This window comes from Phasianus colchicus, chromosome 38 (genome assembly GCF_987193195.1).
Source record: "Phasianus colchicus chromosome 38, bPhaCol1.hap1.1, whole genome shotgun sequence".
NCBI lineage: Eukaryota > Metazoa > Chordata > Aves > Galliformes > Phasianidae > Phasianus > Phasianus colchicus.
This window is the reverse complement of record NC_143473.1, coordinates 1950000-1966298: the sequence shown is the minus strand read 5'-3', so window position 1 is coordinate 1966298 and position 16299 is coordinate 1950000. Positions and strand designations below refer to the sequence as shown.

At 60.5% G+C, this 16299-nt stretch overlaps 4 protein-coding genes across 8 annotated transcripts; 3 read left to right on the top strand and 1 right to left on the bottom strand.

The window, feature by feature from the left end:
- Nucleotides 1–161: 161 nt before the first annotated feature.
- Nucleotides 162–6156, top strand: SAMD4B (sterile alpha motif domain containing 4B). 4 transcript variants are annotated; one of them, XM_031607138.2, is made up of 13 exons: nt 162–300; nt 609–1019; nt 1346–1804; nt 2184–2426; nt 2532–2641; nt 2775–2861; nt 3114–3351; nt 3446–3531; nt 3617–3735; nt 4148–4343; nt 4827–4944; nt 5803–5886; nt 6022–6156. In XM_031607138.2, the coding sequence occupies exons 2-13, from the start codon at nt 824–826 to the stop codon at nt 6048–6050; spliced, it is 1965 nt and encodes a 654-aa protein (XP_031462998.1). In that variant the 5' UTR covers nt 162–300; nt 609–823; the 3' UTR covers nt 6051–6156. The 4 variants fall into 4 exon arrangements, with proteins under 4 accessions (XP_031462998.1, XP_031462997.1, XP_031463000.1 ...); XM_031607137.2 differs by having other exon boundaries at nt 2727–2861; XM_031607140.2 differs by lacking the exon at nt 2184–2426.
- Nucleotides 6157–7058: 902 nt separating this feature from the next.
- Nucleotides 7059–11177, bottom strand: PAF1 (PAF1 component of Paf1/RNA polymerase II complex). The gene is made up of 14 exons (XM_031607133.2): nt 11041–11177; nt 10908–10937; nt 10730–10822; nt 9500–9621; nt 9343–9409; nt 9140–9241; nt 8944–9049; nt 8754–8822; nt 8560–8663; nt 8357–8473; nt 8005–8133; nt 7822–7927; nt 7619–7706; nt 7059–7533 (listed from the first exon to the last, which is right to left on the bottom strand). Exons 1-14 carry the CDS (start codon nt 11088–11090, stop codon nt 7163–7165), a joined length of 1554 nt encoding a protein of 517 aa, XP_031462993.2. The 5' UTR covers nt 11091–11177; the 3' UTR covers nt 7059–7162.
- Nucleotides 11178–11181: 4 nt separating this feature from the next.
- On the top strand, nt 11182–12488 carry MED29 (mediator complex subunit 29). 2 transcript variants are annotated; one of them, XM_031607134.2, is made up of 4 exons: nt 11182–11471; nt 11615–11673; nt 11943–12027; nt 12159–12488. In XM_031607134.2, exons 1-4 carry the CDS (start codon nt 11274–11276, stop codon nt 12288–12290), a joined length of 474 nt encoding a protein of 157 aa, XP_031462994.2. In that variant the 5' UTR covers nt 11182–11273; the 3' UTR covers nt 12291–12488. The 2 variants fall into 2 exon arrangements, with proteins under 2 accessions (XP_031462994.2, XP_031462995.1); XM_031607135.2 differs by having other exon boundaries at nt 11203–11471; nt 12193–12488.
- Nucleotides 12489–12723: 235 nt separating this feature from the next.
- Nucleotides 12724–16203, top strand: ZFP36 (ZFP36 zinc finger CCCH-type). Its single transcript, XM_090129858.1, has 3 exons — nt 12724–14486; nt 14686–15032; nt 15110–16203. Exons 1-3 carry the CDS (start codon nt 14405–14407, stop codon nt 15806–15808), a joined length of 1128 nt encoding a protein of 375 aa, XP_089985984.1. The 5' UTR covers nt 12724–14404; the 3' UTR covers nt 15809–16203.
- Nucleotides 16204–16299: the final 96 nt, after the last annotated feature.

The following is a 16299-nucleotide window of genomic DNA, read 5'->3' as shown; positions in this document are numbered from 1 at the left end:
AGCTTGCGCAAAGGGGCGTGGCCGCGCTTACCGCCCCGCCCCTCCGCCCGGCTCCATCCCATTGGCAGCACCGCCGTCCAATGAGAAATCGGGGCGGGGCGGAGGGGGCGGGCAAACCTCTGGCGGATGTCGCCTCCCAGCCGTAGCGCGTTTTCATTGGCCGCAGCCGCGAGGGCAGCGGAAGAGGCGGGGCGAGGCGGGAGGCGCATGCGCGGTGGCGCGGTGACGCACCGTGCGTGCCGTGCGCGTTGACGTTGCGCGGCGGCGACGGCGCCTGTGAGCGCAGCTGCGGTGGCGGCGGTGAGTGCGGAGCCGGGCCCGGGCTTCGGCTTCTCCGCCCTTCCGGATCCTCGGGCCGGGCTGCGGCCTTTCTTCGCGGTCTACGCTTCCTTACCGCTCCGGTTGCGGCCTATCCCGGATCGGGCCTCGCGTGATCGCTCCCCGGTGCCGCCTCCGCCCTCGGGCTGGGCCCCGCCGCCCCGGAGCTGCCCCGCTCCCCGCGTATCTCCGCTCCCATCTCCCCAAAGCGTTCGACCGTCGGTGGTGCCGGGCCTTGAGCTGCTCCCGTTCCTTTTCCCGTTGCCATTCTCAGCCCCTTTTCTCCCTAGGCGTCTCCGAGGTTCTCTCTGCGCACCGACGGGACCCGACCGCAGCCCTCGGGGCCTCCAACCCACCCCATGCCCGCGCCGGCCCCGGTGGCCACCGAGAGCGACTTCAGGCCCCTTCGCGGCCCCCGCGCTGCCGCCATGTGAGGGGGGGGGCACGGCCGGGCCCGTGTTTTCCCCCCCTTCCCCCTCCCCCGTCGTTGCCCCCCTTACTCGCCATGATGTTCCGGGACCAGGTGGGGATCGTGGCCGGTTGGTTTAAAGGTTGGAACGAATGTGAGCAAACCGTGGCGTTGCTTTCGCTGCTGAAGCGTGTCACCCGCACCCAGGCGCGCTTCCTGCAGCTCTGCCTCGAGCATTCCTTGGCCGACTGTGCTGACATCCACCTCCTCGAGGCTGAGGCCAATAGCGCCGGTGAGTGGGAGCTTCCTCCCCCAGCTCTGAGTTGCTCCTTTTTGGCCCTGGTGACTCTCGGTGCGAAGCTCGGGATGCCCTTTGCTGTGGGTCTGGGTGGCCAAATGGGCTCTCGGTGCAATTAGTGGGTGGTGAGCTCCCGTTCTGCAAGGTGTGAGGTGAGGGGTCCCTCTCTTTCTCCAGGATTCCACACCTCTTGCTGCTCCCCGGGGGGTGGTTGAGGTGCTGTCGTTATCCTTGGAAGGTTTTGCCCCCTCGCTGTCGTCACGCTGGGGAACATCCCCCTCTTTCTCCCCCCTAACCTACTGCTCCTTCACCTTCCCCAGCTGCCATCAGTCAGTGGCCACAGGAGCCAGCAGAGGCAGCAGTGGCCCTGCTGCTGGCCCACCTACCCCTGTTGCAGCCGGGCAATGCGGCTGCCAAGGCTGAATACATGAAACGGCTGCAGAAAGTGCTGGCTTACGCCATCGAGAGCAACCGATGCGTGGAGGAGAGCCGACAGCTCCTTTCCTATGCCCTCATCCACCCTGCCACCACCCTGGATGACCGCAGTGCACTGGCCCTGTGGTTGGGCCACTTGGAGGAACGTTTGGCCGGAACCCCGCAGCCACCACGTCCCCCTCCTCGCCCTGATGCTGCACCCCCCCCACCCCGCCGTGCCCCCCACGACTGGCCTGAGCACGGACCCCCTGAGATTGGGCCTCCCTGGCCTGAAGCAGCTCCTCGGGAAAATGGCCACCCCCCTTTTCACCCCTCCAGCAGTGGCAATGGCCTGGGGGGCACAGGTGAGTAGGGCTGGGGGGGGGGGGGGGGGCAGTGCATGGGGATGTGGGAAAGAATAACTGAGCTGCGTGGGGGGTGGGGGGCAGGGGGAACTGGAAGGGGTTCTGAAGAGGCAAGGTGGGGTGACTGGAGAGGGTAAAAGGGTTGTGGGGGGCCTGAGAGTTTAAGGTGGGTGGGGGGAGGGGGGGAGAATCTGGGATGGGGGGAACGCAAATGGGGGAGGAGGTGATGGAAATAAATCTGGGAGGATGCGGGAGGTAAAAAGGACAATGGGGACCAGAAAAGGGACTAAAGGAAATACGGGGGTGGAATAAGGGGACTGGAGGAGGGGGTGGGGGGAGGAGGGGGTGGGACCTGGACCCAACAGCCGCCTCTCCGCAGCGCTGCCCTGCCAGCTGCACCCCAGCCCACTGAAGCGTTCCCTGTCGCTGGTGCCTGGCAGCCCCCAGGGGGGCAGCAGTGAATGGCCAGGGGGGGGCGAGGAGCCAGGGCCCCCTCGCACCCCCTTCGGCGACCACGCGCCCCTCTCACCCCAGAGCAGCGTGGCCTCCTCGGGCAGTGAGCAGACCGAGGAGCCCACCGGTGGCCGTAACACCTTTCAGGAGGATGGCAGCGGCATGAAAGGTTGAAGGGGGTTTTCTTGGGGGGTGGGAGGGGGAGGGAAATGCGGAGATGAGGTGGTGTTGCCACCTCACCGCTCCAAATCGTGCTTTTTTCCCCCCCCCTTAGATGTCCCCTCTTGGCTGAAGAGTCTGAGGCTCCACAAGTACGCAGCCCTCTTCTCCCAGATGACGTATGAGGAGATGATGACGCTGACAGAACATCACCTGGAGTCACAGGTGAGCCATGCTGCCCTGTGAGCCATGCTGCCCTGCGTCCTCTTCTCCCCCCCACCCCTTTTCATCCAATCTCCATCCCCCCAAGCTTAGGACGTGCCTCACGTTCCCTTCTGGTCCTTCCTTGTCACTGCAGAACGTCACCAAGGGCGCACGGCACAAGATTGCCCTCAGCATCCAGAAGCTGCGGGAGCGGCAGAGCGTTCTCAAAGCACTGGAGAAGGTGAGCGGGGGGGGTGGCTTTGTGCCCCCTGTTTACCCCCCCCTCCCAGTGGTGGCTTCTGTTTGCTCTAGGTTTTCCTCACCCTCTGTGTCGTGGCATTGGTCTCACCCACATTCACGTAGCTGGGGGGGGGGGCAGGGGGGTTGTCCCTGATGATCTCAGATGCTTTTTGTGCTCCTTCAGTGTTTCCAGGGTTATTTGGTTGCCCCGTGCCCCTCCCTATGCTAATTGCTTGCCTCTACATCCCTGCAGGACATCTTGGAAGGTGGGAACCTGTGGACAGCATTGCAGGAGCTGCAGCAGATCATGGTGACGCCCATCAAGGCCTTCAGGCCCCCACCTGCCCCCCCTGCTAATGGAGCACATGATGGGGCTCCCCCAGGGGCTGCCGATGCCTTTGCCCCCCACCCAGCTGCTGACACTGAGGCCCCTGCAGCCCCCGTCCCTGATGGAGACATCCCAGGGCAGTTCACTCGTGTCATGGGCAAAGGTGGGGACCCCAAGTCTGTGAGGTGGGCTGCTGTGGGGGGGAGGGAGCACCATGCCCTGGCCCCACTGACATGTCCCCCCCCCCCATCCCCCAGTCTGCACCCAGCTGCTGGTGTCACGGCCAGATGAGGAGAACATCACGAGTTACCTCCAGCTCCTTGAGAAGTGCCTGAGCCACGAGGTAGGATTGAGCTTTGGGGTCTGGGGAGGGGCTCAGGACCTTGCATTTCATCCCACCCACCTCATGGCCTCCCCTGCGCCCACAGGCGTTCACAGAGACGCAGAAGAAGAGGCTCTTGTCTTGGAAGCAGCAGGTCCTGAAGCTGCTCCGCGCCTTCCCCAAGAAGGTGCCACTTGATGGCCAGGGCTACCGGCCTCCCAAAGGGTAGGAGGGCTTGTGGGGGGGCCTCAATTCTACGTGGACCTCACCCCAACGCCCGCTTTGTTCCCCTCGGTGCCTTATTCACCCACCCTGGGATCTCCGACTCCTGAATTTTCCCTTACTTGTATCCCCCTGGGAGCCTGGAACCCCCCCACCTAAATGTTCCTCTTTGTCCCCTGTGCTCCCTCTGCCCCTGGGTAGAAGTTTTCAAGCTGCTCTTCTGCCTCTTTCTGTCCTGTAGATGCCCCATTTTCCATCTGAAGGGTTTAAAGACCCTTCAGCTGTCTCCCCTGGGTGGAGTCTGGGTTATCCCAGTGCCTTTTCTGGGGGAGCAGGGTGGGGAGGGAGGAACAGGGGGGGTTGGGGGTGCTGTCCTGTTCCCTCTCCCTCACTTTGTTTCTCTCCTGCCCTGCAGCTGGGGCTTTGGCTCCAACTCACTCCCCATAGCTGGCTCTGTGGGAGGGGCGGGGGGGCGGCGGGGGCAGCGCCCCTTTGCGTTGCCCCCCCGTGCGCTGCCCCCCGCCCGCATGGGGTTGTTGGGCCCTGCTGGGGGGGGTCCTACCCCAAGACCTCCCCTCGGTGCCACCCCCCTTGGAGCGCAAGGACGCCAGGTGAGTGGTGGTGACGCAGTCGGGGTGGGGGGGGGCTCGTGGTGTGGGAGTCGTGGGGTTGATGGTTTTAAAGCAGGAGCGTGGAAATTAAGAACCCGTTAAGAAGGGCGATGGGGTCCTGGGGAATTGGGGTGGTTTTTTGGGGAGGGTCCTACAATGGGAACCACATCTGGATGTGCAGGGTGTTATTGCCAAGCGAGGGGGTTTCGTGGTTGGGGGAGAGCATTGCTGCTCCCCCCACCCCCCCCAGCGGGCCGCCTTGGTTTTCTCCCCCTCCTCATTTCTGCATCATCCCCTGGATGAGGAGGATGTCATTGCCAGGTGCTGGGGGGGGGTCTTCACATTTGGGGGAGCTCTCCTGTAGATAGGAGGGGGTCAGAGGAGCCTTTGGATGCTGGGATCTTTATGGGGGTGCCTTTTTTTTTTTTGCTTCCCCCCCTCCCCTACTACCTTATCTTACCACCTGCTCTCCTCATCCACCAGAGCCTGTGGTTCAGCAGCGGGGGGGCTGGGGGTGCCCCGGGGAGCCGCAGCGTGGTGCAGCGCACCCACTCGCTGCCCGTCCACACCTCACCCCAGGCCCTGCTTGCCTTCCCCCAGGGTAAGTCCAAACTGAACCTTGGGGTCGGGGGGGGGGACAGCATCATGTGCCCTCACCCCCCGCCTCCCGTTTTTCCTTCTTTCCTCCTTCCCCCTCCGCCCCGTTTTTCCTTCTTTCCTCCTTCCCCCTCCGCCCCGTTTTTCCTTCTTTCCTCCTTCCCCCTCCGCCCGTTTTTCCTTCCTTCCTTCCTTCCCCCCCGCCCCGTTTTTCCTTCCTTCCTTCCTTCCCCCCCGCCCCGTTTTTCCTTCCTTGCTTCCTTCCCCCCTGCCTCCCATTTTTCCTTCCTTCCTTCCTTCCCCCCTGCCTCCCTCTTTTCCTTCCTTCCTTCCTTCCCCCCACCTCCCTCTTTTCCTTCCCTCCTTCCCCCCGCCTGCCTCCCGTTTTTCCTTCCTTGCTTCCTTCCCCCCCCGCCCCGTTTTTCCTTCCTTGCTTCCTTCCCCCCCGCCCCGTTTTTCCTTCCTTCCTTCCCCCCCCCGCCGCCCGTTTTTCCTTCCTTCCTTCTCCCCTGCCTCCCTCTTTTCCTTCCCTCCTTCCCCTCTCCTCTCATTTTTCCTTCCTTCCTTCCTTCCTTCCCCCTCCGCCCCGTTTTTCCTTCCTTCCTTCCTTCCCCCCTGCCTCCCTCTTTTCCTTCCTTCCTTCCTTCCTTCCTTCCCCCCTGCCTCCTTCTTTTCCTTCCTTCCTTCCTTCCCCCCTGCCTCCTTCTTTTCCTTCCTTCCTTCCCCTCCCCTCTCGTTTTTCTTTCCTTCCCTCCCCCCCCCTGTTTTTTTTTTTCCTTCCTTCCCCCCTTCCCCCCCCCACCTCTCTTTTTTCCTCTCCCCCCCCCACCTCCCTTATTTACCCCCCTCCTTGGCCCTACAGAATGTCCCGTCCCCGGCACGGACTTAGAGATCAACCCCACGCTGGAGTCTCTGTGCCTGAGCATGACGGAGCACGCGCTGGGGGGTGAGCAGGGGAAGGGGGGGGGGGAGGGAAAAGGGAGGGGAGGGGGGGCTGCTGAGGATGAGGCACGGGAGAAGGGAGGGTGGCCAGAGGTGCCACTTCCATCTCCCCCGACCCGCTTCTCCCATCTCCCTGCAGATGGCACAGACAAGACCTCAACCATCTGACGGCCCTGCCCCTACCGCAGGGGTGCTGCACCCATTGTTACCCCCCCCCCTCCTCCTCCTCCTCCTCCTCCTCCTCCTCCTCCTCCTCCTCCTCCTCCTCCTCCTCCTCCTCCTCCACCCCCCCCCCACCCCACTCTGTGCTGTGATCATTGACCCCACCCTGGGGGGGGCCCTAAAATGTTTATGTGGGGGGATGTGGGCGATGGAGGAGGTGGTGGGGGGGGGGGAAATGGGGAATTCCCTCCCTCTTTTATCCACTAAGGCCAGGTTGGGGGGCACATTCCTAATCCCTGTACAACCAAGGGGGGCTCCTGGGGCCAATGACTTTGCTGGGGAAGGGGTGGGGGGGGGGGGGGAAGGTGGGGGTGGGGGGCACGCGTGTGCAGGGCGTGTGAACACTACAGGGGCTGCACGTGGGGGCGGGGCTCTCCTGGCCCATTTTTTTTCAGTTGAGGTTTTTGTTGCGTTTAACATTATTTTTTTTTTAATAATCCCCTATTTTTTGTTTTTTTTTTTGTTTTTGTTGTCGTCGTTCTTTATCTTTATTATTATTATTATTATTATTATTATTATTATATTAATATTATTTGCCCCAGCAAGAGCAGCTCCCCCATGGTGATGGGAGGAGGAGGAGGAGAAGGGGGGGAGGGGGAGGGAAGGGTTGGGGTGGCGTTGTCACTGTGTCCCCCGTGCCCTGGGAGGAATGGGGGAAACGACACACACCCCCCTGATTTAGGTACACGTTGATACCCCAGGGAAAAATGGGTGGCCCTGGCACCTCTTGCCCCCCCCCCCCTCCCTTCCTCCTTTTCCCCTTCCCCCCCTTTTTGCCCCGGTCGGTACAGCCTCCCCTTTGTACACGTAGCGCCACGGCCCTCGAGATAGAAACGTTATTTTAGATACATTTTATTATGAATAACTTTTGTTATGACTATGGCTGGTAACCATGACTACGTTATTAAAGATAAAAATAAAATAAAATTAAAAAAAAAAAAAAAAAAAACCAAAACAAAAACCAACCACCCCAACCACCCCCATCACCTTTTTCTCCCCTACGTGGCAGAGGGGGGGGGGGGAATGGGGCACAGATTCTCCTCTCCCCCCCCCCAGCATCAGTCGCTGGAGGAGTCAGAGGCTTCACTGGGGCTCTCATCATCTGAAGCTTCGCTGGGGCTGAGGCGAGGGCTGCGGGGTGGCCCCCCCTCACTGCCTCCACCTTCTGACTCTTCCTCCTCGTCGTCGTCTTCTTCATCCTCATCATCATCACTGCCAAAGATTTCTTCCTGATCACGGGCAGCGCGGGCGGCATCGCTGCCCCCCTGGCGGGCCCCCCTGGTTTCCTCCTCCTCTTCGTCTTCTGCTTCATCCTCGCTGCGGGCTGAACCTCCCTGCTCACTGCTGCTGGCACCAGAGCCTTCAGCCTCCTCTTCTTCATCACCGCTTGCTGCTCCCTCGCTCTCGCTGCCTTTCTCCCGCTCTTCATCTAGGGAGAGAGATCAGAGAGAGAGCGAGCCATCAAAGCAGACACCCCCCCTCCCCACGTAAGGAACGCCCCCAACGCTGCTCACCTGAGCCTGCTGCCTCCTTCTCAGCCTCCATCTCTTCCTCCTCCTCTTCCTCAGGCTCGTGGTTCTCCAGCTGCGCCCTCCGTGCCTCCTGCAAGGGAAGAGAAACTCAGCTGCCCCCTGCGAGGGGTGGGAGGGGAGGGGGACACAACATGGGAGGTATCCCAAAAAGACAGGGGGGGCTGCTGGGGGAGGGAAGGTCATACTTGTGCTTCCAATTCTTTCTCATTCATGTCACGGTGCTTCACCACCAGCACTGCATTGGTGCCTGACTGCACCCCTGCCCGCGCTCTCCGCTTGCTCAGCCGCACCCTGAGGGGCAGAGGGGGTCAGGCAGCCCTGTTTGGACTCCCTGAAGACTCTTTGTAAACTGAGGCTTCCAAACTCACCTGGTCTCCAACTCGTTGTAGTAAACACCGTCACCCTCCCGGAAGATAAAAAAGTAGTTCTCCTCGTAGCCCTTGCTGGCTTTGTTTTTCACGTTCCAGTTGTACTCACGTGCAATCTTGTAGTCGTATCTGGTGAGGGAATACAGGTCAGGAGGCAAGAATTAACTGGGACGGTACGACCTCCCCCTCCAAACCATCCCTCTCTGCTGCCAGCCCATCGCCTCCCTCCTCCTTTCAGACCATCTCCAAAAAAATCCATAGGATGCTCTTGATCTGTGTTGTGCAAGTCTGTAGGGTGCCCTCCTTCACCATTTTAAGGGCTCCCCCAGCCCTAAGCCCACTCCCCTCATACACGTCCTCGGGGGCATAGTCCATCTCCTCCTCCTGATCCCTCTTCCGTTTGCGTAGCGTCTCCTCCACTGGAAGGAAATAGGCCACAAACTGGTTCCCCTCCTCGTCCATCATTCCCCTGTGGGCAGGAAAATGTTAACTCAGCCTTGGGGGCAACCGTCATCCACTTCCTCAGCCCTTGTGGTCCATCTGTATCCTATTCACCTGATCATGGCCTGGGACATCATTTCCAGCGCTGCGGCACCACTCGTGTCCTTCGGCGCTGGATCCGAGTCAAAGATGACTTGGGCACAGGGATTGATCCACATCTGGAGCAGGGAAAAAAGCAGAGGTGGGTGGGGTCACAATGAACAGACCCCCATTCCCTCCCTAAACACCTCATGCACCCCTCACCGTACCTTGAAGTCAGGGAAGACAGGCATGACCTCGATGGGGGTGACACGAGGTTTGCTGTAGTGCTGTGTGATCTGAAGGGAGAGGGGGCGGGGGGAGAACCGCACAGGATGGGGTCAAGATGGTCCCCCCCCTCTACTCCCAAAAGCAGGGTGGGAGACCCCAAGCCGCCCCCATCCCCCAATCCCTTCTCACCGCTTTCTGAGCATCTTCAAAAGTCTTCTCGATGGCAGCGATTTGGCTGTCGCGGTCTTTGTAGATCTCTTCTTCTGTGAACTGTTGTTTCACTGAGACTCCGATCCTGGGTAGGGATGGGCAGAGAGGCAGTGGGGGAGGTTTGGAGAGTGAAATCAGGAGGTTGTGCCCCTCGTGTGCCCTCCTTCAGACTCACTTGACCTCGGGTTTCTCGTTGGACACGCCGTAGCGGTTGAACTCGGTGGAGATGTACTCGGTCTTTCGCATCCATGGCACCACCTTCGCATGCTGCTGTGACCTGGGCCACGGGTGGGGTGTGTGACAGAGGGTTCTTCCAAGGATTTGGGGGGAGATCTGTTCCCCTACCAGTTCCAGGGAGAGCCCTGGAACCGCTGTTACCTCTTAGAGCTGGTAGGTGCCTGGATCTCCTCCTCCAGCAGCTTCTCATCCGCCGGGTCCAGGAGAACTACCAAAGAAATCCTCCAGTATCTCCCCAGCGTTGGGTCCCCTCTGCCTCCCACCAAGGGGAAGGGACACCCCTAAGGGCTGAGCTCACCACCAGGGTCGATGCGATAGGTGTCGGGGTTGATGAGGTCGATGGTGACGCCCAGGTCAGGCTCAGTCAGCAGGTCGTGCTTGTGCTGCTTCTCCAGAGACGTGGCCTTGTACTGCACGAACCTGGAGGGCGTGATGTGGAATCACAGAATCACCAAGGTTGGAAAAGACCTACGAGATCACCCAGTCCAATCGTCCACCCATCACCAATAGTTCTCACTAATCCATGTCCCTCAACACAAAATCCAAACGTTCCTTGAACGCCTCCAGGGTCGGTGACTCCACCACCTCCTTGTGAAGCCCGTTCCAGTGCCTGACCACTCTTTCAAATAAGTAATATTTCCTAATGTCCAGCCTAAATCTCCCCTGGTGCAGCTTGAAGCCATTCCCTTTATTATTCCCTTATCACTGTTAAATGAGAGGCTGACCCCCAGCTCACTACAACCTCCCTTCAGTTAGTTATACAGCAATAAGCTCTCCCCTGAGCCTCCTCTTCTCCAGACTGAACACTTACAGCTCCTTCAGCCACTCCTCACAAGGCCTGTGCTCCAGACCAGCTTTGTTGCCCTTCTTTGAACCCACTCCAGGGTCTCAGTGTCTTTCTTAGTCACAGATCAGAGTACTGGCAGTCACAGAATAGCCAGGGTTGGAAGGGACCTCAAGGATCACGAAGCTCCAACCCCCTGCCACGTGCAGGGCCACCAACTTCCACATTTCACACCACACCAGGCTGCACAGGGCACCATCCAACCTGGACTTGAACACCTCCAGGGATGGACGGGGCATCCACAGCCTCTCTGGGCAGCTGTTCCAGCACCTCACCACTCTCACAGCAAACAATTTCCCCCTGACATCCAACCTCAATCTTCCCACCTTCAACTTCAAGCCATTTCCCCTCCTCCTGCTGTTATCTCCCCTTTCAGAGAGTTGAAGAGTTGTCAAGAGGCGTTTGCAACACAAAAGCCAGGTGCCATAACAGAAGTTCGCTTGCAGCGACCCTCTTCAACCCCTGGATCACAGCCTGCTGCAGGTTTTGCACACATCGACCCAACCAGACCCCAAAACTGAACACATTACCCGGAGCTGAGCACAGGGGGACGATCAATTCCCTGCTCCTGCTGGCAGCCCTGTTTCTGACGTCGTCGACACGTCCCAGGACCTCCCCCAGAACCCGAAATTCCTTTCTAAACAACCCGGGACCCCACCGCCTCCATTATTACCCCCAGCTTACCGGTTCTGGTCGAAGGGGTAGGTGATGAACTTGGGGTCGAAGGGGATGTCGGGGAGGCTGTTGCAGTATTTCACCCGGCACACCACGCCCGACCTGCAGGCAGCGCTGTCAGCGAGGGGGGGGGGGGGAAACCGAGACCCCCTTGGATTCCCCTTTAGAAACCGAGCCCCCCCCTCACCTCTCTGGCAGCGTTCGGTGGGAGCTGGGCCTGTGGGGAGACAGAGGGGATGGGGGGGGGGGGGAGTGAGGGGAGAGTCCCGCAGCCCTCTGACGTCACGCCCCTCGCTCGTGACGTCACAGCCGTGACGTACCGGTGACCCGGCTCCTCCCGCTGCGCCTGCGTCTGGATGGTCGGCGCCATGACGGTGCCGGGAGGCGGCGTCGGTCCTGCGCAGGCACCGAGCTGGACAGCCGCGACCGGAAGCGAAAGGAAGACTTCCGGTAGGTGAGAGGGCCCTCGGGTGTGACGTCACTTCCGGGCGCGCGGTGGGAGGGAGGGCGCGCGAGGCCGACTGGGAGCGGAAGTGAAGGGAATAGCGGGAAAATGGCGGCGCCCTCACAGCAGCCGCCGGGACCGCAAGCCGCGCCTGCGCCGCCGCCGCTGTCCGCCGCTCCCGGACCTGGACAAGGAGCGGGACCGGGACCGCCGCTTCCGGCGCAGGTGGCGGCCGCGCAGGCGCAGGACTTCGACCCGGTGCAGCGATTCCGGTTGCTCATCCCGCAACTGAAGGAAAGCCTGCAGGTAGGCGGGGCCTGGCGGTGTGGGGCGGGGCCTGGCGGTGTGGGGCGGGCGAGCCGCTCTCGGGGCGTTGGGGGGGAGGGGACGAGCCCTGGGCCGGCGGTGTGGGATCCCGCCTTACGTGACCCGCTGTGCTCCCCTCGCAGACGCTGATGAAGGTGGCGGCGCAGAACCTGGTGCAGAACTCCAACATCGACAACGGGCAGTGAGTGAGCCCGGCAGGGTGCTCACCTGCAGGCCCCCAATCCCATCCCAGCACCCCCCTCCCCCCCTCCCCAAGACCCCCACCGGTTTCCCTCGGTCCTACCCAAACTCCCCAGGCTCTTCTCCCTGCCCCCAGCAGCCTCCACACGCCCCCTCCCCTGCCCCCCACCTCCCCCCAGTCATTCTCTAGGCTCCTTTCCTTGGCCCCCCCAGTGTCACCCTGGCCATGTGGTGACATTGGTGGTGATGGTGGCCGTGTCCCACGGGCAGAAAGAGCGCCGACGGAGCCTTGCAACGCTTTGACAAGAGCCTGGAGGAGTTCTACGCGCTGTGCGATCAGCTCGAGCTCTGCCTTGTGAGTGGCTCTCCAAGTGCTGTTTGTGCCCCCCTCCCTCCCGTTTTCCATTTCCCTTTGGCAATGTCCTTTGCACACTCCTTGTCGTCCATCCCCTCCCCCCTCCCCACCCCCCCTTGGCACACACGCAGACCCGTGTCCCCTCTGGTGACACCCCCTCCCCAGCGCCTGGCGCACGAGTGCCTCTCACAGAGCTTCGACAGTGCAAAGCACGCACCTGCGTTGGTGCCAGCAGCTCCCAAAGGCGAAGGAGCTGCCGGTGAGAGCCTCCCCTACACCCAATACCTGCCCCTCATCAAGGCACAGATTGCAGGCGCCAAGGACATCCACAACGCCCTGCTGGAGGGTGCCAACAAGATCACCGGCAAGCTGCCCCCCACGGGGGGGCCCTGATGAGGTCGTGGGGGTAGGAAGCGGGCAGCCACTGTGACAATAAAGGCACCCACGTGCATGGCAGCATCCCTGAGGATTCGTGGGGGGGTGTTTCTGAGCTGTGTGGGGGTCAGATATATGTAGAGGATGTCACCCTACGTGTGGGGGGATTGCCTGTACACTGAGGTGTGCGTTGGGGGAGGGATCATCCATATGGAGGCAACGTGATGACACCAAGCTGAGCAGTGCAGTCGATACGTTGGCAGGAGGGGAAGCCATCCAGATGGACCTGGACAGGATGGAGAATTGGGCCCATGAAAACCTAATGATGTTCAATAAGGTTGAGTGCAGGGTGCCGCGTTGGGTCGGGGCAATCCCAGGTATTTATACAAAATGGGGGAGGATCTCCTTGAGAGCAGCCCTGCAGAGAAGGACTTGGGGGGTTCTGGTGGACGAGAAGCTGGATGTGAGCCAGCAGTGTGTGTTTTGTAGCCCAGAAGGCCAGCTGTGTTCTGGGCTGCATTAAAAAAGGGGTGGCCAGCAGGGAGAGGGAGGTGATTGTCCCCCTCTACTCTGCTCTTGTGAGGCCCCATCTGCAGCACTGCATCCAGGCCTGGGGCCCCTGGTACGAGAAGGGTGTGGAGCTCTTGGAGAGGGTCCAGAGGAGGGCACTAAGAGGGCTGGAGCACCTCTCCTGTGAGGAAAGGTTGAGGGAACTGGGCTTGTTTAGCTTGGAGAAGAGAAGGCTGTGGGGAGACCTCATTGAGGCCTTCCAATACTTGAAGGGAATGGATAAACAGGAGGGGGAATGGCTGTTTACAAGGGTGGATAGTGATAGGACAAGGGAGAATGGTTTTAAAGTGAGACAGGAGAGGTTTAGGTTGGATATTAGGAGGAAGTTTTTCACCCCAGAGGGTGGTGAGGCACTGGAACAGGTTGTCCATAGAGGTTGTGGATGCCCCATCCCTGCAGGCATTCAAGGCCAGGCTGGATGTGGCTCTGGGCATCCTGGGCTGCTGGTTGGTGACCCTGCACATAGCAGGGGGTTGAAATGAGATGAGCGTTGTGCTCCTTTTCAATCCAAGCCATTCTATGAGTCTATGGGGGTCCCTATGGGGGATCTTTGGGTCCCTGTGTGTCTCTTGGCAGCCCTGCACACGGCAGGGGGTTGGAGTTGGATGAGCATCATGGTGCTTTTCAATCCAGGCCATTCTATGAGTCTGTGGGTCCCTATGAGGATGTCTGGGTCTCTGTGGGGGATCTGTGGGTCTCTATGGGGGATCTATGGATCTCTATGGGGGATCTATGTGGATCTATGGGTCCCTGTGTGTCTCTTGGCAGCCCTGCACATGGCAGTGGGTTGGAACTCGATGATCACTGTGGTCCTTTTCAACCCAGGTCATTCTGTAAGTCCCTATGGGAATCTATGGGTCCCTATAGCCAGGGTTGGAAGGGAGCTCAAGGATCACGGAGCTCCAACCCCCTGCCACGTGCAGGGCCACCAACCTCCACGTTTCACAGCACACCAGGCTGCTCCATCCAACCTGGATTTGAACACTTCCAGGGATGGACGGGGCATCCACAGCCTCTCTGGGCAGCTGTTCCAGCACCTCACCGCTCTCACAGCAAACAATTTCCAACCTCAATCTGCCCTCCTTCAACTTCAAGCCATTTCCCCTCATCCTGCTGTTATCGACCCTTTCCAAGAGCTGACTCCCCTCCTGTCTGTAGGCTCCCTTTAGGTGCTGAAGGCTGCAACGATTCACCCCGCAGCCTTCTTTTCTGCAGGCTGAACAAGCCCAGCTCCCCCAGCCTGTCCTCATAGCAGAGGTGCTGCAGCCCCCTGCTCATCTTTGTGGCTCTCCTCTGGACCCTCTCCAACAGCTCCCTGTCTTTCTTGTCCTGGGGGCTCCACACTTGGAGGCAGTGCTGCAGATGGAGCCTCACAGGAGCAGAGCAGAGGGGGACAATCACCTCCCTGTCCCTGCTGGCCACCCCTCTTCTGATGGAGCCCAGGATCCCATTGATCCACCCGTCGCTCCCCCCATCACATCCACATCCCTTCATAGAATCATCGAATCACTCAGGTTAGAAAAGACCTTAAAGATCATCGAGTCCAACCACGACCTATCCGTATCACCCTAACTAACAACCCTGCGCTAAATCACGTCCCTTCAGTTTGCAGATAAAGATGCGGATAAAGATTTGCAGATAAAGGGGGGGGGGGGAGGGGAGGAGGGGGGGGTGGGGGGGGGGGCAGCGTCAAAAATTCTTGCTCAAATCCAGGTAAACGACATCGTTCACCCACGCCCCGATCCGCAATTCCCGGCACAATGACTCAGCCCAGCCCACCCCGAGCCGCCCCTCCTCTCCTCTCCCCTTTGCTGACGTCCCGTCCCCTCCCCACCCCTCCCCCCATCCCTCCTTCCCCCTCCCCCCCCCCAATCCACGCGCTGAGCTCATGGCCGCGCCTCGCTCCCACTTCCGGCCACGCCCACCCTGCCTTCGTGACGTCACGGGAGCGCCCCGCTATAAAAACCCCGCCGCTCAACGCCGAGCGCCAGTTCCGCTCTTCCTCTCTCGCCGCCATGGCTGCCGCTACAGCTGGCCCAGCTCCGGAGCCGCTGCTTCAGGTACGGATCGTCGTCCGGTTCTTTTTTTTCCCCCCGGATCCCGTTCCCGTCTGACACCGATCGTTTCTCCCTCACAGGGCCCGTTTTGCGGTCAGCCGTCTTCCGAACCGGAGCCTCCGCTCCCCCCTCGCTCCCCCTGGTGCCCGCCGTCACCGGAGCTCGGCCGCCTCCTGCGTTCCCTCAGCGCTCCGTCGGGTCGTTCCGTGCCTCCTCCTCCCGGTTTCTCTCCTCGGTTCCGCGGGGCTCCTCCCGGCCTGACCCGCCCGCAGCCTTCCGACGCCGCATTGCTGGCTTTGGCGGCTCTGACTTTAGGCACGGACCCACCCGGCACCGTCCCGTTACCGTTCCCGTCTCGCAAATCGGTTCAACTCTCCTCTCTCGGCTTGGCGCTTCTGTCTCCGACGTCGAACGAATCGTCTCAGCTGTCACCGTCGCTTTCTCCTCCTCCATCCCCGTTCAACTTCTCTTTATCACCTCCTTCCTCGCCGCCGTCCCCGCTCTACAAAACGGAACTGTGTCGCCCTTTTACCGCTACCGGCCATTGTCGTTACGGTGCCCGCTGTCAATTCGCCCACGGTCCCGAGGAGCTACGGGGGCTCCGTCGCCACCCCAAGTACCGCACGCAACCGTGCAGCACCTTCCAACGTTGCGGGACGTGCCCGTATGGCTCCCGTTGTCACTTCCTGCATGGCCCCGGACCGGCGGAGGGAAGCACTGGCAACCCGGGCAGCCCCCACCGCCTCCCGGTGTTTGACCGTATCTCAGTGTCGGAATGAGGGATGTGGTGCTGGTTCCCCTCCCCAGAGGAAGGGAACACCCCTCCCCCCCCTCCTTCCTTTCCTTCCTCCCCCCCCTCTGCCAGGAACTTTGGGCTGAAGGAGGCGGAGATGTCAGATGTAGCATCCCTGGGGTGGGGGGAGGCACGCTGTGCTCGGTCCCAGTGGTTAAAAACTGGGAATGGGGGGGGGAGGAAGAGGAGGAGAGGGAGACGAGGCTGGCAGGTCCTGTCGTCCCCCCCTCCCCTGCCCTCCCCGCCCTGATTCTGCCTTTATTTATTACTCACTCAGTGCCTTAGGGGCGTTTCTGTCCCTGTGTATGGCTTTTTCTTTCTTTTTTTTTTCTTTTTTTCGGTGGCCAGATGTTTTATATTGTATTTATGTGTTTTATAATGGGGGGGGGGGGGGTAGGGGGTGGGTGAAGGGAAAATGCTGATTTTTTTTTTTTTTTTTCCTGTTTGTTTGTTTTAAATAAATCAGCGAACTCTTTC

Bases quoted from the DNA above. Each gene is read 5' to 3' on its own strand.
- SAMD4B (XM_031607137.2), top strand. From the start codon at position 824: ATGATGTTCCGGGACCAGGTGGGGATCGTGGCCGGTTGGTTTAAAGGT. The intron at 2,642-2,726 runs GTGAGCCATGCT...CATCCCCCCAAG, and splicing joins AACATCACCTGGAGTCACAG to CTTAGGACGTGCCTCACGTT. The intron at 5,887-6,021 runs GTGAGCAGGGGA...ATCTCCCTGCAG, and splicing joins GACGGAGCACGCGCTGGGGG to ATGGCACAGACAAGACCTCA.
- PAF1 (XM_031607133.2), bottom strand. From the start codon at position 11,090: ATGGCGCCGACCATCCAGACGCAGGCGCAGCGGGAGGAGCCGGGTCAC. The intron at 8,474-8,559 runs GTGAATAGGATA...TCCTGCCCACAG, and splicing joins ATGTCCCAGGCCATGATCAG to GGGAATGATGGACGAGGAGG. The intron at 7,534-7,618 runs GTGAGCAGCGTT...CTCTCTCCCTAG, and splicing joins GAAGGAGGCAGCAGGCTCAG to ATGAAGAGCGGGAGAAAGGC.
- MED29 (XM_031607135.2), top strand. From the start codon at position 11,274: ATGGCGGCGCCCTCACAGCAGCCGCCGGGACCGCAAGCCGCGCCTGCG. The intron at 11,472-11,614 runs GTAGGCGGGGCC...CTCCCCTCGCAG, and splicing joins AACTGAAGGAAAGCCTGCAG to ACGCTGATGAAGGTGGCGGC. The intron at 11,674-11,942 runs GTGAGTGAGCCC...TCCCACGGGCAG, and splicing joins TCCAACATCGACAACGGGCA to AAAGAGCGCCGACGGAGCCT.
- ZFP36 (XM_090129858.1), top strand. From the start codon at position 14,405: ATGGAGCCCAGGATCCCATTGATCCACCCGTCGCTCCCCCCATCACAT. The intron at 14,487-14,685 runs GTTAGAAAAGAC...GCTCAAATCCAG, and splicing joins AGAATCATCGAATCACTCAG to GTAAACGACATCGTTCACCC. The intron at 15,033-15,109 runs GTACGGATCGTC...TCTCCCTCACAG, and splicing joins CTCCGGAGCCGCTGCTTCAG to GGCCCGTTTTGCGGTCAGCC.